Raw genomic sequence first — 19,712 nt, forward strand, 5'->3', positions numbered from 1 at the left:
CTCACGCTGTGCCCCAGAGGAGGGCCAGCTCCTCTCATCCACTGCTGTGTCCCCTGTGTGTCACCAGAGTGTCAGTACCCGGTTCCTAGCCCTGCATGGTCCCCCTGTCTCCCTAGATGGGTGCAGGCAGCTACAGGGACACGGCCAGCACTGCCTGGGACAAGGGACAGTGGGGTGGGAACCTTGTTCCCCACTGCTTGGGTTGCCCTTTGCTCCCTGCACTGGGTCATGTCCCCATCCTGTCCTGTGAAGGGATGACAGTCCCTGTCCCTTGTCTAAGCTCAGCCTGGGCACTGGAACACCCCACCCCGAGTCTGTCCCTGGCAGTGGTGAGGGGATGCTCTGCACAACGGGGGCCCAGGGCTGGTCACTGTCACCTCTGCCAGCTTGGAGTGGGACAAGGCCCTAGGATGGCTCTGGCATCCCTGGGCACGGACACAGCCGGGATCCCCCACACCATCCCTGTGGGGTTGTTCCCACGAGCAGCAGCGCCAGTCCCGGGGCCGTGGCCACCAGTCCCGGGGCCGTGGCCACCTGTCCCGTGCCACACCCGTGCGATCCCGAGCACAGAGCCAGGCGCCTGACAGCCGCTCTCTCTGCTCTGCCACCAAGGGTCCCGCGGGGCCGACATGAGCCCGTCCCACCTGTCACCATCGCAGGGCGGATCAGCCACGCCCGCCCCCGCCGAGGAGATTTGGGTGCTGCGGAAACCCTTCGCAGGTACGGCGAGCTGACACCGCCCGGGACGCGGAGCCAGGACGTGGCGGTGGCTCTGTCACAACCACACCGTGGCGTCCCCTCTCAGCTCAGGGGCTCAGAGCCCTGACAGCCTCTCCTCTCTGTGCAGGTGGTGACCGCAGCAGCCTGGGCAGCACGGGCAGCGTGGCCTCGGCGCGCAGCTCGGGGAGCGGGCAGAGCGCGGGCAGCGGGGCGCACGCCCTGCACGCCGGCTCCGAAGGCGTCAAGGTAAGGCGAGCCCCGAGGCGGCCGTGCCAGCTGCTGTTGGCAGCAGTCCTGCAGCGTTTGCTGCCTGCCCTGGCACTTGAGTGGGTGCTGTGAAGCCTCATCCATACCCTGCGGGCCACCGGCTACGCCTCACTGACAGTGGCCACCAGTGTGTCCCCTCCACCTGGCCCCTGAGTGCTGCCTAGGCTCAGCCTCCGGCAAAACATTCCACAGGTCCATCCCGGGCTGCTGTGCCGTGTCTGAGCTGCCGCTTGCAGGGGCTTCTGCACTGCCCTGCACACGCTGCTGCCACCGGCACGGCACACTGCCACCATGCACTGCTGCCACCGGCACGGCACACTGCCACCAATGCACTGCTGCCACCAGCGCACTGCACTGCACATGCTGCTCCATCAGTATGGCACACTGCCATCATGCACTGCTGCCACCGGCACGGCATGCTGCAACCAACACCACGCACTGCTGCCACCGGCATGGCACACTGCCACCAACGCACTGCTGTCACCAGCCCTGCACACTGCACTGCACGCTGCCCCGGCACCGCTGGCACAGCAGCCCTGCACTGCCCGTGGGCTGTCCCGTTCCCCGGTGACAGAGCCCGCCAGCCCACGTCCCCTGGCATCCTGCCTGCCATGCCCACGTGCCCCTGAGCCACACCACGCTGCCAGCCAGGGGTTCTCCGTCTGGTGGGCACCGCGGACCCCACAGCCCGTGCCGGCAGCCCGGGCTGGGCATGTGCCAGGCTGGATTTGGGGTGCGGCGGTGCCGTGGGCTCCTGCTGCCGGCAAAGCACCATCTGCTGCTCCCGCGGCTCCCGCTCTCCCCGCTGCCACCAAAATCTGCTGCAACCCTTTCTGCCCACCCTCGCTCGAGCTGGCAGCACCCGCAGCACCCGCAGCACCCGCAGCACCCACGGTACCCGCGACATCCGCGACATCCGCGACATCCGTGACACGCACCCCCCCGGCCCGCCGGCCCCCTCCGCCCGCCTCACTCCTGCCTTCTCTCCCCCCTTCCCGGGGTGTTTTTCAGCTGCTGGCAACGGTCCTTTCCCAGAAGGCTTCTGCGCAAGAGTCTGCCGTGGGCGATGGGCCGGCCAAGGCGCAGGACATCCCCGCAGGTGCGTGCTGCGGCCGCCCGGCTGCCGGAGCAGGAGGAGCCCTGGCCGTGCCGTGGATCCAGGGATTTGTCTTTTTTTTTATTGCCACGGCACCCGTCGCCAGAAGAAAAACGTGTGGGTAAAAAATGACTCTCTCGCCTTTCGGCTGCTGCCAGGCCTTCTCCTGCCTCGGTTAGTGGGGGCCCGTGGGGGGCGGGGGGCGGCATGGGGCGGGCAGGGGGGGCACCGCTGCTCCCCGGCCCCTTCCCTTCCCTGGCCCCCCCGCCAGCCCTGCTGGACCACGAGCGGGGATCCCCCACCCCACCTCGCCACCGCCGTCTGGGGGGGCTGCGGGGAGCATGGCCACGCCACGGGGGTGCCCACGCCACGGGAGTGGCACGTGCCTGGGAATTGGGGGGGACAGACGGGAGATGCACACGTGGGGGTGGGCGTGGGGGGATGCCCAGAGCTGCTCGGGCTGCGGGGAGGGAGGAGGCTGCGGGCAGAGAGAGACCTGGGGAGGGGGATGCGCTCCGGGGAGGGGGGTGGACACGCGGGGAGGGGGTGCAGACGTTGCCAGGGAGAGGGGGAAACATGCTGGAGCGATGCAGACGCAAGTGGGATGCAGACGTGAGGGACATGCACACGGCAGAGGGATGCACATGTGAGGAGGATGCCCACGCGAGTGGGATGCAGATGCCCGAAGGATGCACACACAAGGAGGATGCACACACACACACACACACACACACACTCGGTAGATGCAGTTGCTGGTGAGGGGGAAGAGGCTTTTCTTGCTCATCCTGATCAAAAACATGAGGCAAAAATTTCAGGGCAGCCCTCCTTACCGCGGAGGGTGGGCACCAAGAGATGAACAGCTCGTACAAAGCCTGCCTGGCTGGTGGCAAGGACAGAGGAGTGAGGTCAGAGGGTTTTGGGCAGAGGGACCCCTCTGGCTGCTGCCTGGGCACCAGGGACTCGCTCTGGAGGAGAGGTCTGGCTGAGTCCCACTGCTCGGGGCCGTGCTGGGTGCAGCAGCTCGCCTGCCCCTCCCCGAGGAGCAGCACCCTGTCCATGGCACCGCGGGGTGCTCCGGGCTGCTGTGCTGGGGTGGGTGTCACTCTGTCACTCTGTCACTCTATCACTCTCCTGTGCCTGCCTTGGTCCTGCCAGCCTGGAGGTGTGGCTGTGGCATCCTGCCCAGGGCAGGGCTGGGCTCTCCCTCCCATCTGCCCAGAGTCCTGGGCTGGGCAGCCCCGCTGACCGCTGCCCCTCCGGCAGGTTCGTCGCGGTCGCAGAGCGTGGCCAGCTCCCCCTACGCCCCCCAGCCCCCCGCCGAGCCCCAGCTGAAGAAAATGGAGCCACCATCAGAGGGGAAGGTGAGCGGGGAGCGCTGGGTGCCGTGGGGAGCATGTGGTGGGGACAGCTTGGGGGATGTGGGTAGGAGTGGCGGGTCCCCATCCCCAGAACCGCCCCGATCCGTGTGTCCCTCTCACCCCAGAGCTCGGAGGCCGTGTACCAGTGGCTCTGCAAGTTCCAGCTGCAGCTCTACGCTCCCAACTTCATCAACGCCGGCTACGACATCACCACCATCAGCCGGATGACGCCGGAGGTGGGGCCGGGGGCGGTGGGAGGGAGGCACGGCCGGAGCAGGGCGGCACTGACCCCCCTCTCTGCCCCAGGACCTCACGGCCATCGGGGTCACCAAGCCCGGGCACAGGAAGAAGATCGCCTCCGAGATCAACAACCTCAACATCCCCGAGTGGCTGCCCGAGTACAAACCGGTGAGGAATGTGCAGGGCCAGGGGGACAGAAGCCACATCCATGGTGGCAACGAGTCCCCTCCTCCCTTCCGGGGTGGGGTGGCACTGGACAGGGGTAGGAGCTGGCTCCACAGTCCCAGAGCTGCCCATGTCCCCTCCAGAGATCTCTCCCCGGGGAACATCGGGCTGGTGACGGCTGTCATCCATGTGGATGTGGCACTGCGTCCCCTGACACCCCTCCTGCCACAAAGTCTGGGCACAGTGAGAGGCTTCCCATGGGAATAGGGCTGGGAATAGCCCAGGATGCTTGTGGGGCACAGGGACAGCACAGGGCCGAGGAGAGTCCCCTGGGGCTGTGATCCCCCAGAAATGATGGGTGGGGATGGTGGGGCCAGACCCTGCTGCCAGCTGGTGCTGAGCCCTGCCCTGCACCCACCCCAGGCCAACCTGGCGCTGTGGCTCTCCATGATCGGCCTGTCCCAGTACTACAAGGTGCTGGTGGAGAATGGCTACGAGAACATCGACTTCATCACCGACATCACCTGGGAGGACCTGCAGGAGATCGGCATCACCAAGCTGGGTAAGGCCCCGCGCGCGGCGCTGGCTGCGGTGGCCTTGGCGGTGACACTGATGGCATGTGCCGCCCCCAGGCCACCAGAAGAAGCTGATGCTGGCGGTGAAGAAGCTGGCGGAGCTGCAGCGGGCCGAGCTGGGCAAGTACGAGCCGGGCACGCTGAAGAGGAAGGCGTCGGGGCCGTGCCCAGAGGTGCTGACCATCGAGTCCCCCCCGCCGGAGCCCCCCGAGTGCCAGTCGCCCAAGATGACCACCTTCCAGGACAGCGAGCTCAGCAGCGAGCTGCAGGTGGCCATGACGGGCGAAGGCCCGGAGGATGTCCCCGAGAAAGCGGCGAACCCCGCGGCCCCCGGTTACCGCTCGCCGCCGGGGCTGGGCGGCCGCGCCCGGCTGATGAGCAGCTCGCAGGAGCTGCTGGGGGACGGCCCGCGGGGCCCTCCTGCCGCTGCCATCTCCAAAAGCCAGGAGTACCTGGCCGAGGGGACCGGGGAGAGCCCCCCTGCGCCGCCCAAGGAGATCCGCCCGCCCCGGCACGGCCACCCCGTGAAGCGTGCCAGCGTGCCCCCGGTGCCCGGCAAACCCCGGCAGCCCTTCCCAGCCTCCGCCGGGCAGCTGACCCCACCGCAGACCCCCGGCAAGGCACGACCCTCGTCCCCACAAGGCCCGGCGGCTCCTCACGCCACCGCCAAGGTGAAGCCCACCCCGCAGCTGCTGCCGCCCGGCGAGCGCCCGGCATCGCCCCGCTCCCTGCCCCAGTCGCCCACGCACCGCGGCTTCGCCTATGTCCTGCCGCAGCCCAGCGAGGGCGAGGCGGCACCACCGGGGGTGCCCGTCCTGCCCGTCTCGGTGCCCGTGCTGTGCCTGCCGCCGGCGGGCGAGGGCGAGGAGGAGCCGGGCAGGCCGAAGAAGAGAGCGCACAGCCTGAACCGCTACGCCGCCTCGGACAGCGAGCAGGAGAGGGACGAGCTGCTGGTGCCGGACGCGGGGCCCTACGCCACCGTCCAGCGCCGCGTGGGCCGCAGCCACTCGGTGCGGGCACCCGCCGGTGGCGACAAGAATGTCAACCGCAGCCAGTCCTTCGCCGTGCGCCCCAAGAAGAAGGGACCCCCGCCGCCCCCTCCCAAGCGCTCCAGCTCTGCCATCTCCAGCGCCGGCATGGCCGAGGACTTCCCCAAGGAGGGTGAGGGCGACGCGGCCGTCGGAGCCCCGGGCGAGGGCGAGAGTCGCCGGGAGCAGCGGCGGGCGAGCGACCTGGGCGGCAGCGTGGACACGGGCAGCGCCGGCAGCGTGCGCAGCATCGCGGCCATGCTGGAGATGTCCTCCATCGGCGGCGGGGCCCGAGGGCTGGCACTGCAGAAACCACACGTGGCAGCCGGGCCGGGACCAGCGCCGGCCAAAGCGCCCGAGGGCTACTACCTACAGCCCGGTCCTCCCCCGGGCAGCCCCGACCGCGCCCGCGTGGCCACCGTCCTGGCCACCGTGAAGCATAAGGAGGCCATCGGGCTGGACGGGGAGGTGGTGAACCGGCGCCGGACCATCAGCGGCCCGGTCACCGGGCTGGTGGCAGCCGCCCGCCGCGAGCGCACCGACAGCGTGCGGTCGGAGGCGGCCGCCGACGGCCCCGGCGAGCGGCTGCGGGTGGAACGCGGCGGCTCCCCCGACGGCATCCCCTTCGCCGAGGACGGAACCCTCACCATCAAACAGCGGCCGCGGCCCCTGGGGCCGGCCCGGGGAGAGACGGGCGAGGGGCTGTCCCCGGCGCACCGCCACGGCGACCTGGCCAAGGTGGAGGCCAGCGCCACCCTCAAGCGGCGGATCCGGGCCAGGCAGAGCCAGCAGGACGGCGTCCGCTTCGTCCTCACCGAGTCCGACACCGTCAAGCGCCGGCCCAAAGCCAAGGACAAGGAGGCGGCGCTGGAGCCGGCCACGCTCGCCGTCTACCAGAACGGCACCGGCACCGTGAAGCGGCGGCCGGCCTCGGAGCTGAGCGGGGCTGAGCCGCCGCCCACCCCACCGCTCGCCGCCCGCCCCGACGGCCCCGAGTTCGTCCCGCCGCCCGCCGAGCCCAAGAAACCCTTCAAGCCGCCGGTGTCCCCCAAGCCTGTGCTGACGCAGCCGCCTCAGAAGATGCCTGGGCCGCCCGTGCCCGTCCCCAAAAAGGTGCCCATCCCAAGCCCCGGCAGCCCAGGTAGGTGCCCCGCCAGCCCCATGGGACGGGCGCTCCGCGGGGCGGACGCCGGGTGTCCCAGCCGGTCCCGCCGCCCTCCTGCCCCTCTCCCTTCTCTCCGCAGAGGTGAAGCGGGTCCATGGCACGCCGCCCCCGGTGTCCCCCAAGCCCACGCCGCCCCCCACGGCGCCCAAACCCCCCAAACCCCACGCCGCCATCCAGTCGGTGAGCGCCAGCTCCACGCCAGCCCCATCGCCAGCCCGGCAGCTGAGCCCCGCGGCCAAACCCTCCAGCACGCCGCCCTCGCTCTGCTCCAGCCCCGCCAAGCCCCTGTCGCCCGGAGCGCAGCCCCAGCAGGTGCCGGTGAAGCCGCCCCGCTCCACCATCGCCAGCCCGTCCGTGGACAGCGCCGGCCCCGAGCTGGCGCAGCAGAAGCTGGAGGAGACGAGCGCGTCCCTGGCCGCAGCGCTGCAGGCTGTGGAGGAGAAGATCAAGCAGGAGGACAGTCAGGCGGCAGAGTAAGGGGGCGCAGGGGGGGGTGGTGGGCCAGGGGTCAGCTCGGCTGTGACACTGGGCTGTGACACCACGGTGGGAGTGGGGTGGTGCTGGAGGAGCAGCAGGGGACCCTGGCTGGAACCGCGCTGGGGAGGTGACACTGAAGGACATCTTGCTGGAGCAGCATGGGCAGGCACGTGGGTGGTCTGGACACCCAGACACGGAGCCAGAACGCTGTGCCATGGCACTGGGGACACAGTGCAAAGGGGCAGGAGGGCCGTGCCATGGGGCAGAGGGAGCTGTGCCGTGTCCCCGTGCCATGAACTGCCCTGACCCGTCTCTTGTCACTCCCCAGCTCGGCCGTGGAGTCGAAGAGCACCGTGAGCATCCTGGACGACATCGGCAGCATGTTCGACGACCTGGCGGACCAGCTGGATGCCATGCTGGAGTGAGGGGCGCCAGGGCCCCGAGAACCTCAGGGCTTACGTGGGCACAAGGGCACAACGATCCACGACCCCCCGGCCCCGCCGCCCTCTCCCCGTCCCCTTTGTACAGCCGTCCCCTCCCGGACATCCCGTCCCTCGGGGTTTGCACAAAGAAGAAGATACCTCAGGATTGTGCTCACGGACTCGGCGCCGGCTCCGGCAGGACTCCCTTTTGCAGAAGCAAAAAAAAAAAAAAAAAAACAAAAAACAAAAACAACCTACAGAAATAAAACCCAACAGAAGAAACAAAGCAACACGCTCCGGACCGAACCGTGCCCGGGGCTCCGGGGGGCTCCCGACTGACCCGGCCGGTGGCCACCCGTGCCCTGCCAGCCCTGGCACCGCGGGTCTCTGTGACCCGAATGTAGCACAAGCCCTGCCCGGCGTGGTGGCTCCGCCAGCCGCGTGTCACCGATGGCGTTTGCTGGTGGCAGGGCCGGGCGGGCAAATGCACTTGGGTTTCTTTGCTCCGTTTTTAATTTTGATTTTTAAACTTTGTTTTCTTTCTCGGTCGGCGTTGGCGGGGGCGGGCAAGGCTGGTGGTGGCCTTGAGGGGCAGCGGGACGTGCCCCTGCCCGGCCCCTCCCCGCCCCGGGGACAGGACGGTGATAAGCTATATAAAAAAAAAGTATTAATTTATTGGAGGGGAAAAAAAAATAAAAAAAAAAAAAAGATATAAAGCAGATTTCCCCCAACCCCAAAATAATAAAAAAGAAATAAACTTTAACAAATATATATTTAAAAGATTTAAAAATATTAGCAATTATATATAAAGCAGTTTAAAAGAAATCAAGAGAAAACTGGATTTTAGCTTGAGAAAAACTATTAGATTATACTAAGCTGTGTGTCTTGTGGCAAACTCATTCTAAGAGTAGCACAATATTTACCTTTTCTCTGGGTGGAAGGTACGTGCGAGCGGTTCTGGTCGGGTTTTCCGTTGGGATTCAGTGTCACGTCTTTCTTTTTCCACCGTTACGAACTCAAAGGATGTGCCTTGTTTTATGGAGGTTTTTGTTAATTCTTTAACACTGGAGGTGTTTCATTTCTTTTGGAGTGTCTTCAGGGTTTGGTTTGGTTTCTTTTTATTGCTTTTGCTGTCGGTCTGTGTCTGGGTGCGTGTGGGTGTGCGTGTGCCCGGTGCGGGATGCACCGCTGTATATTCCTGTACAAACTGGAGTTGGAGTCTGGTTCAGTCGCTTGAGTCCTGATGAATGCATTTTTTGCTTGTGGTTTCCAAACAAAAGTGTTGCTGTTCCTTTCTTTTCTCGAGACGTGGAGTGGTCTCTCCCTCCTTTCCTGTCCCTCCCTTGCCCTGTCTCCCCCGTCTCTCCCGTTGTGGTCGCTGATCCAGATGTGTTTGGCACAACTTTGAAATTTCTTTTGGAGAAAAAAAAACAAAACAACAAAATACAAAAAAAAAAAAGACTCTAAAAATAATTTAAAAAAATAAATAAATCACCCGCCTGAAAATATCTGTTGAAAAAAAAATATGTATCTAAAAAAAAAATCCATAAAGTTCTACATGATGGATATATACATATATATATTTTTTATGATTAAGTTATGGACTCTGTATTGTATCCCATCTGTCCAGCTCTGCATCTTGGTGCTGCTCCCTGCTCTTCTGTGCTTAGATTTCACCTCTACTTGTCTTTATTCTTCCTATTCTGAATTGTAGATGGCTCGTGGTGCTGTGAAGACGTTTGCTCCTATACCAAGTCTGGCAACAAATATTTAAACAAAAATAAAAAAAATAAAACCCCTGCTGGGCTGCCACCACTGTTTGTGTCCCCAAGCCCTCCCGAGTCTTTGTGGTGTGCTGGGTGTTTGTGCTGCACGGTCCCAGGGCACCCCTGGGTGCCTCTGTGGGGTGCTGGGACCTGTCCCCAGTGAGGTGCCTGGTCCCTACACCCCAATTTTCACCCCACGGGGCCAGTGCTGGCTGCTGGCTCCCTGCAATAACTCACACCGGGCAGGAACAACTCTTTCTGCTTTTATTGTCAATGAAGAAATAATCAAATCTATATTACAATCTTAAAAACAGTAGAAAATGTGAGTAAAAATGCAACAGAGGCTTTTTGTCTTTAATGCGGAGACCATTATTACATGGTGGTGAACAATGGGCTTGTGGAACTTGATTTGAGAACTAGCTGTGGCATAAAAATCGTACCTGGCTACTCAAGGAAACATCTCTTCCCAGATGGATTGGCCCAGCGCCTTGGCAGTAAAATTAAATACTAGAGACACAAAGGGGTCGGGTGCCCACCCAGGGTATGGCCTAAAGCTCAGTCCTGCCGTGGACAGGGGCCCAGCCTCCCGGTGTCCCCACCAGGACAGGCTCTGTCCAGTCCTGGTGCTGGCCTGGCCCTGAGGTGTCCAGCCCCAGCCTGGGGGTGTCCCCAGCTGGGGGGACACAGGCAGAGGAGGCCACTGGCACTGGAACAGCTTCCTCTTTTCCCAAACATCTGGGGCAGATCTGAGGGAACACCTGGAGTGTCCGTGGGGCAGAGCTGTCCAGAGAGCCACCAGCCAGGGCTGGGGGGGAGCTGGCCCAGGGGCAGCAGCAGCAGGCAGTGGTCGGTGCAGGAGGAGCTGCAGCAGTCGTTTCAGTGGTGTGGTCACCCACAGGCCGATGGAGGGGAGAGTTTTTGGTCTTTCAGTGTGCAGGACTCGTGTGACACTCTCGTTAGCACGTCCAGACCTGCAGACAGACAAGGGCACAGCAGGCAGTGACTCCTGAGCAGCACTGTGGGCTTTTCCTCATCCCCCAGGGAGCTTCCCTCTGGGCTGCCAGCACCCACAACACTGTCAGGAGGGAAACCTCCCACCTGTGGAGAACTATTCCCTTGTTTCAAAGAATCACACAATCACTAAGGTTGGAAATGACCTCCAAGATCATCGAATCCAACCTGTGACTGATCCCTACCTGGTCACCCAGCCCAGAGCACTGAGCCATTTCCTGGACACCTCCAGGGATGAGGACTCCACCACCTCCATGGACAGCCCCTTCTTTAGCAATCCTTTCCATGGAGAAATTCTTCCTGATGTCCAACCTGAACCTCTCCTGGCTCAGCTTGAGGTTATGCCCTTTTGTCTGGCCACTTGCTCCCTGGGAGCAGAGCTCAACCCTTACCTGGCTCCTAACTCATTTAATGCCCTAATTCCAGCACTGGATGAGCCCAAACCAGGCAGGAGAAGCCTCAGGAGAAGCTCAGGAGAAGCCTGAGCAAACCCACCTTTACAGTGCTGTCCACAGCACCGGAGAAGAGGCGGCCACGGGACACGGCCAGGGCGGTGACGCTGCCCTGGTGGCGCAGCAGGGTCTGGGTGCAGATCATGTTGTCCATGCTCCAAACCTGCAGGGACACGGGGAGTGTGAGCTGAGCACAGCCCAGAGGGACAGAGATGCTGCATGTGACACACAGGGTTACACACAGGGTGACACACAGGTGACACACAGGTGACACGTACCCTGAGCGAGCGGTCGTAGGACGCGCTGAACACTTTGGTTTGATCGGGCGTGGAGATGACGGCCAGGGCATAGACTGTCCCCACGTGCCCGGTCAGTGTGCGGACCTGCTCCTTGGTCTCGATATCCCAGACCTGCAGGGACAGCTGGGCTGGGGCACTGCACTGGGCTGAGGCCACCCAGCTCCTCCCTGAGAGGTGTTTCCGTCTCCATGCACCGTGCCAGGGTGGGATCCCGAGGGACGGGCAGAGCCAGGTGCCCACACCCATTCCTAAGCCAAGCAGCTCATCCCAGCTGGTCCAGGTGCCCATCCCCACGCCCCTGTGCCCATCCCCATGCCAAGCAGCCCATCCCAGCTGGTCCATACGTGGATGAGGTTCTCGTAGGTGCCACACACGATGTGGTGGTTGGTCACAGCGATGGAGTACACGCTGCCTCCCGACGTCTGCAGCACGTGCACACACTCCAGGTTCCTGATGTCCCAGATCTGAGAGAGATTGAGCAGAGGCAGGATGAGACCCTTCTCCAGTGAGGAGATCCCTTGCAGCCATTCTGCCACACACAGAGTCAGCCTGGCTCCCCATGTGCCCACATCACACCTTTAGGGACAAACATATCCAGCTGGGAATGCTCAGCACTCAACAGCAAATCCCTGTTATCTTATTTAGCTGCCCAACTTTGGATATCCAGGCTGGGAACGTTGTGTGGAGACTTCACACATGTGCACACACAGCCTAGTCATTGATAGCACTAAAACCCAATGCAGACAAATTAACAGAGATTCATTAACACTGAGACGGGCAACTTCCAATTTTCCTGTGTCCCCCAGATGCTGAGAGGTGAACTATTCATCAAAACCTGAGCCAGCACAGAGGAGGGAGGGCACTGGGAACCCTCACATGGATTTATGGTAACTCTGCAGCCAGACAGTGACCTTCCCCTGTTATCAGCAGGAGTGTCAGTGCAGATAAGGCTGAGGCAGCCACGAGGCGCCATGGCTGAGGCCCCAGTTTTTCCCATTGAATTTATCCCAGTGAGTTTATCCCAGTGACTTTATCCCAGGGAGTTTATCCCAGGGAGTCTCCCAGGCAGCTCCCGAGGCCCAGCCTGCAGAGATGGAATCAGCACAGGAAAATCCCAGGTGTCAGCAGTGCTCTCCCATCCCAGCAGCTGCCTCTGGTGCTGCTGCCCCAGTGCAGAGCACAGAGAGGAACAGGGAGAGGTGGCTCAGGGTGTCACCAGTGCCAGGCTCCCACCTTGATGGTCTGGTAAGATCCACTGTAGAGATAGTTCTGGGAAGCCACCAGTGCTCGAACCCAGTGGTTGAGACCTGTCAGCTCCTTCTTCAGCTTGAGCTCAGTACCCACAATATCCCACACCTATGGAAAGGAGGGACACACACACACACGGGGAGGAATCTCAGTGGGGCTGGGCAGGACGTGGGCAGCAGTGCCCACCCTCCCTGCCCACCCTCACAGCTCCTGTGGGGATCCTTGTGCCAGCTCTCCTGCCTGATGGGAATTGCCTGATCCCACTGACTCGCTGATAAAACCCAGGAACTGCTGAGGAAGCACATTCCCTGAGGGAGCCAGCCTGGAACCTGCATTACTGCTGGCAGAGACCCTTCCCTAGCAGAGCCACGGGCTGCAAAACCTAAACCACAGCTGCAGCAAGGAACTGCCCTGCACTCCCACAAAGCTCCTCTCCCACCCCTGGCACGCAGGGACTGGCAGATCTCACTCCCCCCACTCTGAGCCTGCTTGGCTCATTGGCAGGAAGTGGCCAGGGATGACAAACCCAAAAGGCCCCAAATTCTCTTTATGCAATGTGGCTGCTCCAGCCTTGAGCTCTCTCCAGAGCTGAACCACTCCAGGCCCCAGAGAAAGAAAAGAGCACAGTCCTCTTACAGATGGACGGGCCCATAAGCTGTCTCACCAGGAGCTGGAAGCAGAGCCATGGGAATCTAGCCAAGGCTTTAAAGGGCAGCCTGAAAAGCTGTTCCTGATTTCTGCATGTTTTAGGTAGGGAATGCAGGCTCAAGATCCTTTGGAGGCGGTTTCAAAACAGGCAGCCTGAATCTCCAGCCAGTTCTGGAGCTCAGACACAATTCCCAATGGGCTGGGCAGGTCTGTTGGGGACCTGAGGACACACATGCTCAGGAAGTGCCAGGATACCCCAGCTGCAGCCTCAGGTTTACAGAGTTGAAAGAAATACAGTGTTTTTGCAGCCAGAGAACAGCTTTCCCTTGAGCACAGAGCATGGGCTAAACCTCTGCAGTGCTGGCTGCTCTGTGGCTCAGGAGACCTTAGCAACAAGGTCACCTACAGGTCAAAATGCCACTTCCTTCCTCTTTGGACACTTCTGCCTCAGAGTTTGTACTGCTGATCCCCAAGCAGCCCCAGAGGAGCCCTGGAGCTGCACCTTGATGGCTTTGAGGGAGCCACTGAAGAGCATGTTGTGTGAGGAGACCAAAGTGCAAACAGGATTGTCGTGTGCTCGGATCGTGTTCACCTTCTGCAGGTTTTGAATATCCCAGACCTGCAAACAAGAATCATGGAATGGTTTAAGTGGGAAAAGCCCTCTAAGATCAAGGGGGTCACCCTGCCCCAGCTCAGAGCAGCAGCCTCCTGCTCCCAGGCAGGAAATCCAGCCTGCAGGAAACCCCCAAGCCAGGAGTGGACACAGCACAGGAGGGTTATCAGTCCCTGGCAGAGGAGGGACAGTCCCTGCTGCAGAGCAGGCTGTGGGTGCCCTGTACTCACAATGATGGTGCAGTCAGCAGAGCCACTGTACAGCTTGTTCCTGCAAGGGACACAGCAATGACAGCAGGGTCACAGAGGGACAGTGCCATGTGCAGGGTCCCCAGGGACAGGTGACCCTCCTCACTCACCCCTGGATGCAGAGAGCCAGCACAATTCCATCATGACCCTCCAGGGTCTTTTGGCACTTGTATGTGGTACAGGTATCCCACACCTAACAGAAAACACAAGGCAGAGGCTGGAGCTTGGGCACTGTCAGTCACCTGGGCACTGCCTGTCACCTGGGCACTGCCTGTCACCTGGGCACTGCCTGTCAGTCACCTGGGCACTGCCTGCCTGTCACCTGGGGGCTTGGCTAGCAGAGGGAATGGACTGCAGAGGCTCAGGCTGAAGCTAAGGAGACACAGGCCAGCCAGCAGCAGGAATCAGCTGCTCCAGCTCTGCCTCCCTCAGCCCAGGCCAACACAAGACACTGAGACAAAGGAGCAGCTCTCAGGCTCCTGCTTTAGCACTTCCCATCCCAGGGCTCCAATGGCACAGCACAGCTTCTTCTGCCACTGCAAAGGCTTTTCCCCTGAGCACACACTGCTCTCTGAAGAGGAACTTGGGACAGGGAGAAATCTTTCCTTCCCTAAAATACTGCAATATTCATTTCCTTCCATGTGGCTCTAAAGCCAAGGAAATGAAACCAAAGCTCTGCTCCTGGCAGGGTTAGTCATGGCAGCCCATGGGGTCCCCAGCCTGGCCAGCAGCCACCAGCAGCCACCACAGTGACACTGGGAAGGGCTGTGGAGGCTGCACAGGGCCAGTGCTGTCAGTTTGAGTTACTGAAAACAGGACAAAGAAAAACAAACGTGCCATAAAATAGGGAAAGGACACATTGCATCAGGGACAAATGTTTTGTTCTAAGATGACTTTTTGTAACAAAGGAACATAAAATCAGAAGCTGAAATAGTCCTGAATACCCTAAATGCCACATAAAGCAAAACCAGCAGCTGCAGGAATGAGATTCTAATCAGAGCTTTGCAAAGATCTCTGTTTGTCTCTCAATTTCACTAGCACATAATGTTTCCTTGTAGAGAATTTTGTCCAACTATAATCACAAAAAATCATTTGATTCTTTGGAGGAAACTTTAGGAAGTGACATCCCCCACCCCACAAATGAACTCAGCTTCTGTTCCACGTGCAAATGCAGAAGGTGCATGGAAGAGGGAAGCTCTTACCTTAATGGTTTTGTCTGAGGAGCCACTGAAGAGCAAGTCTCCTATGGAGTACACACACAAACACCACACGGGGCCCTGGTGGCCCACAAAGGTCCCCTTGCACTTGAAGATCTGCTGAGGATCATAGGCTGCAGAAAGGAGAGGCAGGTGAGGGAGGGACAGCAGCCAGGAGGGCTCCCTGGGCATCCCCCACAGCCAGCCCCAGGCAGTGGGCACCAGGGGGATACTCACATCCAAGGATGCCCATGTTGAGCCGAGCATTGATGTGGGAGAGCTCATCCTGAAAAACACAACAAGCTGTGTGAGCTGTGCAGCCATCCAGGCCAGCCTGCCCTGGACATGGCTTTAGGACTGTCCCCTCCACTGCTACAACCCCTCTTGTCTTCTGGACTCCCACAGAACCCTTCCTCAGCAGCCCAGAGGTCACTGCTCTACCCTGTGAGTGCCACATTCCCCTGTCACCTCCCTCCAGAGACCACAGGGCTCTGACAGCACCTCAGACCTGCACTAAACTCTTCAGTATTCAGAGAGGCCCAGAAATACCTCTCAGAATATGCTGTCCTCACTCTGCAGTTCACCAGACTGCTTGGATCTGCTTATCTCCCTGCTTTCTGCAGGCAGGGAGGAGGGGACAATGCCCAGGCTGTGTCAAAGGGCCAGGCTTTGGAGCAGAAGGCTCTCCCCAGTGCAGGAGAAGCCCAGCTAGGTGCAGAGCCAGGTAACTCCACCCCAGGGCCCATCCTCACGTTCAGCATGGAGGCATCCCTGCGGAATTCCATCAGGTCCTCGCTCAGCTTGCTCTGGTTCTCATCCAGCACATCTGCAAGAGAGGGACAGGCCCAGAGTCACTGCAGAGCCACTGATGGCATCCCAGGGACCAGGCAGAGGGTACCCACTGCCACCCAGCCTCAGAACACACTGCTGTGCCAGCAGCAGGGAAAGCTGAGCCCAAAGAGCTGCCCTGTCCCTACAGCTCTGAGCACAGAGCTCTGCTGCACACTCACCAAACTTGAGCTCCAGGTTCTTCTCCAGCTGATCGATTTTCTCAGAGAGTTTGCCCAGCATGGAGCGCAGGAAGGCGATCTCCTGGTCCTTCTGGGCCATGGCCACCTGCATCTCGTGGAAGCGATCGTCTGTCTGCTGCAGGAACTCCTTCAGACCCTCGAACTTGCACGTCTCCAGGTGGGTCTCGTAGGTGTCCTGGTTTCCTATGAATGTGCACCTGAAGGGAAGGCAGATGCTGGCTGGAGCAGGGCTCAGCTGGAGATTCCTTGCTCAGCTGGCTCCTCAGAGGAGCTCCAAAGCCTGTGTGGGTCCCCAGCTGTCCTGCTCCTCCTGCAGCAGCAGGGATACTGTGGTTCATGATCCTTCAAAGGGTGGATTGGTCATCTTGGGAGATCCTTTCCAATTTTAATGATTCTATGATCCTGCTGGGAGAGGCAACTGCAGGACTAGACAGGCCAAGCAGCTCCCATTGTTCCAGCCAGGGCACTGGCCCCAGACTGGATTCTGTCTGGGAAGTTGCAAGGAAAAGCAGATCTTGGGCAGGAGATGGAGTGTGGCATCAGTTTGTTGTGTTCACCAGGAGCCATTAAAACCAGTGGAAAAAACTGCAGCTGACCTCAGCAGATGCTGACTCGGGCCTGCAGCATGGCACAGGGTCAGGGCTGCTCTGCCTCTGCCAGGCCATGGCTTAGGACCATGGAATCAGAGAATTGTTGGGGTTGGAAAAGGCCTCTAAGACCACTGAGCCCACTCCTTCCCCCAAGGCCACCAAGGCCACACCTACACGGCATTTAAATCCCTCAGGGACTGCACCACTGCCCTGTGCCAGTGCTGGAAGAACTTTCTGTGAACCCTCTTCCTGCAACAATAAACCCAAGCAGGGGCTGCCCTGGGGCTCGGGTGACAGGGAATCCTCTGAGGTGGATCAGCACTTCCCTTGCCCTGGGACAAGGCCTGGCTGCCAAGACACTGCCATGGTGCTCAAATTACTCCTGCCCTCATCCCCCTCTCTTCGTGCTCTGACTCTCCTCCAGCTGTTCTGCCTGTGCACTCACCCTCCTCCTCCTCCTCGGGCACTGTGACCTGCCTGTTCCCACCCAGAGGCTCTGGGGCTGCCTCCTGCAATCCCTGAACTCCCCAGCTCAGCCTCAGACCAGTGCACAGCACTGGGGAGGGAGAGCAGCTCAGAGCAAAAAGCAGCTGAGTAATGAGCTCAGTGCAGCTTCCCCAGCCAAAAGCATCAGCTCCTTACCCGTACTTGGAGTGGGGACACTTGATGTGCTCACACTCCTTCAGGTGAGCCTCCAGGTTCATTTTGAGGAGGGGAGGGCAGCTGGGGTTGTTGGGGCAGCGCACGGGTCTGTAATCACAGCTGCTCTCATGATCCCTGTCCATGGGGGAAGCAAAGGCAGGGAAAATCAGCAACAAGCAAAAATTAATGGGAACAACACAGTCAGTCAGGAGAGGAGCAAACCAGTCCTGTGAGGCTGTCAGATGATCCAAAGCCTCCTGCTCTGAGACTGCAATTCCAGCTTTAAATTCTCATTTGGTCAGAAAATTGAGAGTAATGATAGGCCACATTTTCACAGGGCATATCTACTTCTGCAGATGATGGACTGAGCCTTCAGGCAGCCATCAACAACAGGGAAAACAGGGAATACATTTAGGATGAGGAGGGAGACAGATTTCAAATTCATAGGATATAACTAAGATAATTCCTTTTACAAAAAGAACCCCAAGTTCTCTACTTGACCAGGGCTATGGAGTTTTAATCCCAGATGTGAGGTGGCTGCTCTCACAATGCACCTCCTGTCCCAGTACTGGTACTCAGGGAGCAGAAAAAAAAACAGAAAAAAACCAATCAAACAAACAAAAAAACCAATCAAACAACAAACAAACTAAAAAAAAAGGAAAAAACCAAAATAAAACAAAAAAAAACCCCAAAAACAAAACTCCCCCAAAAAAACCCCAAAACAAAAAAAACCCCACCAAACACCCCCAAAAAACAAAAACAAACAATAAAACACACAAAAAAAAAAACAACCCCAAAAAAACCCACAAAAAACCCCCACAACAAAACCAAGAAAAAAAACCCAAAAAATAAACCCCAAAATATCATCCTTCCCCTGCCACCAGCTCATTTAAACTGTCCCCTGAAGCCACCCTGCCCGTGCCCCAGGGCATCTCAGGTTTTCCCTGGGGAGGCTGCAGGCTGCAAGAAGCACTCACTTCCTGGCACTCAGCTTGATGGTGAAGGGGCAGCCCCGGGGGTCCACCTCGAAGGCCGTGGGCTTGCTGCTGGCTGCAGGCCTGCAGCCGTACTTGCAGTGGATGAACAGCTCCCCGATCTGCTCGGCCACCGCGATGTTGTTCACCACCACTGTCAGCTTGGCATTGTCCACCGGGCACTTCTCTGCCAGGGAGGGAAAGGGTGGCATGGTCAGAAAGGGCTGAGACAAGGCAGGAAGGGTTTCTAAGAGTTCCTGAGTGGAAATTGGGTTTTTCTGCTTTCTCTGTTCAAGTCAGCCAACTCCCAGGTGAGTGGCAATGGGAATATTCACCCAAGGTCTCCAAGCTGTTATCTTTGGTTTGCCTTGGGGGCTTGGAAAAGTGACAGTTTATGTTAATCCATAATGATTTGAGGGAGGTGCCAATGAAAGAAGCCCACACTGAGTATTCACAAGCAGTGAGCACAAATCACCAGATGCCCCAGCCACAACCTGCTCCTCAGCCAGGTCTGGGCTCAGCCCCTGCTGCCAACAACCACTGAAACCAGAATCCTTTAGGTTGGAAAAGACCCCCAAGATCATGGAGTCCAAGCCCTGGATTGATCACCACCCTGTGAACTGAGCTCTGCCACATCCAGTTGTTTATGGAACACTCCAGGCATGGGGATTGCAATTGCAAAGCCTTCTGCTACAGATCTGTGGGCTGGGGTTGATATAGCAGAGCACATTGAGGGGATTAAGATGCAAAGCAGAGGGACCTCTTGCACATGGAACACAAAACTCCTAAGGCAGAAAGAGCTGCTGCTTTGCAGGACTCCCCAGGGACCTCCTCAGGGCTCACTGTTCTGGTAATGCCAATGACTTGGCTCTGTGCTGAGCAACAGCTTGCCAAGAGGGACACAGGCTCGTGCCAAAAAAAGTCTTTTTTTTTGCAGCCAGAGTCCAACCCAAGTGGGAGCTGGTTAGCCCAGGCCAGCAGCCAGGGGCTTGGGCTCACCCAGGATTCTGGAAGAACTGGATGAGCCAAAGCAGCTCAGTCAGGGCTCAGAGCCTTGGCACTGAGGGGATGGGGGAGAAGGGGTTGATGCCAAACGTGGTCCCTGGTTCTTTATCCAGGCAGGCCACAGAAAGCTTTCAGTTTGAAATCAGTGGGTCAACTCTGGGCGAGACATGTATTATCCTGGGATTATCCATTGCATTTTCCAGGATCTGAGAACATCCTGTGCCCAGGAGCAGGGCCCAGCCTTCTCTGCAGTGCCCATGCTCCAGAGTGCACCATCAGCCCCCAGCCCCTCACTGCTGCAGTGGCACATCTGACTGGCAGCTCGCTTTAAGCCCTTTGGACATTTTTCTGCAGGTTTCTCTTTAGGTGAAAGCAAATAAACCAGAAAATAATAGTGTTTTGGCTGCATCACACAAGGGCAGCTCTGTACTCACCAGATGTTAAGGCACATCTCCTGCAAAACGTGTGCTGTGGAG

The 19,712-nt window shown here is 59.4% G+C and overlaps 2 protein-coding genes across 4 annotated transcripts in view; one reads left to right on the forward strand and one right to left on the reverse strand.

Annotated features, from left to right (window-relative positions):
* Window positions 1-9,313, forward strand: part of CASKIN1 (CASK interacting protein 1) — a 29,054-nt gene extending 19,741 nt beyond the window's left edge. For both annotated transcript variants that reach the window (XM_088174183.1, XM_088174184.1), the window contains 10 exons: window positions 613-720; window positions 848-966; window positions 1,999-2,086; window positions 3,347-3,444; window positions 3,567-3,677; window positions 3,748-3,849; window positions 4,270-4,408; window positions 4,479-6,590; window positions 6,694-7,087; window positions 7,420-9,313. In XM_088174183.1, the coding sequence (XP_088030309.1) occupies window positions 613-720; window positions 848-966; window positions 1,999-2,086; window positions 3,347-3,444; window positions 3,567-3,677; window positions 3,748-3,849; window positions 4,270-4,408; window positions 4,479-6,590; window positions 6,694-7,087; window positions 7,420-7,516 (3,368 nt within the window). In that variant the 3' untranslated portion in view covers window positions 7,517-9,313. The remainder of the gene's footprint in view (window positions 1-612; window positions 721-847; window positions 967-1,998; window positions 2,087-3,346; window positions 3,445-3,566; window positions 3,678-3,747; window positions 3,850-4,269; window positions 4,409-4,478; window positions 6,591-6,693; window positions 7,088-7,419) is intronic.
* A 216-nt stretch (window positions 9,314-9,529) lies between these two features.
* The window catches only part of TRAF7 (TNF receptor associated factor 7), a 28,083-nt gene continuing 17,900 nt past the window's right edge, over window positions 9,530-19,712 (reverse strand). For both annotated transcript variants that reach the window (XM_014886447.2, XM_014886448.2), the window contains exons 7-21: window positions 19,671-19,704; window positions 18,235-18,418; window positions 17,258-17,392; window positions 16,005-16,222; window positions 15,747-15,820; window positions 15,232-15,280; window positions 15,001-15,128; window positions 13,909-13,991; window positions 13,781-13,820; window positions 13,440-13,556; window positions 12,275-12,397; window positions 11,386-11,505; window positions 11,021-11,152; window positions 10,786-10,905; window positions 9,530-10,250 (exon numbers count right to left, since the gene is read on the reverse strand). In XM_014886447.2, coding sequence (XP_014741933.1) covers window positions 10,236-10,250; window positions 10,786-10,905; window positions 11,021-11,152; window positions 11,386-11,505; window positions 12,275-12,397; window positions 13,440-13,556; window positions 13,781-13,820; window positions 13,909-13,991; window positions 15,001-15,128; window positions 15,232-15,280; window positions 15,747-15,820; window positions 16,005-16,222; window positions 17,258-17,392; window positions 18,235-18,418; window positions 19,671-19,704 — 1,572 coding nt within the window. In that variant the 3' untranslated portion in view covers window positions 9,530-10,235. The remainder of the gene's footprint in view (window positions 10,251-10,785; window positions 10,906-11,020; window positions 11,153-11,385; window positions 11,506-12,274; window positions 12,398-13,439; window positions 13,557-13,780; window positions 13,821-13,908; window positions 13,992-15,000; window positions 15,129-15,231; window positions 15,281-15,746; window positions 15,821-16,004; window positions 16,223-17,257; window positions 17,393-18,234; window positions 18,419-19,670; window positions 19,705-19,712) is intronic.

This window comes from Sturnus vulgaris, chromosome 16 (assembly GCF_052056855.1).
Source record: "Sturnus vulgaris isolate bStuVul1 chromosome 16, bStuVul1.hap1, whole genome shotgun sequence".
NCBI lineage: Eukaryota > Metazoa > Chordata > Aves > Passeriformes > Sturnidae > Sturnus > Sturnus vulgaris.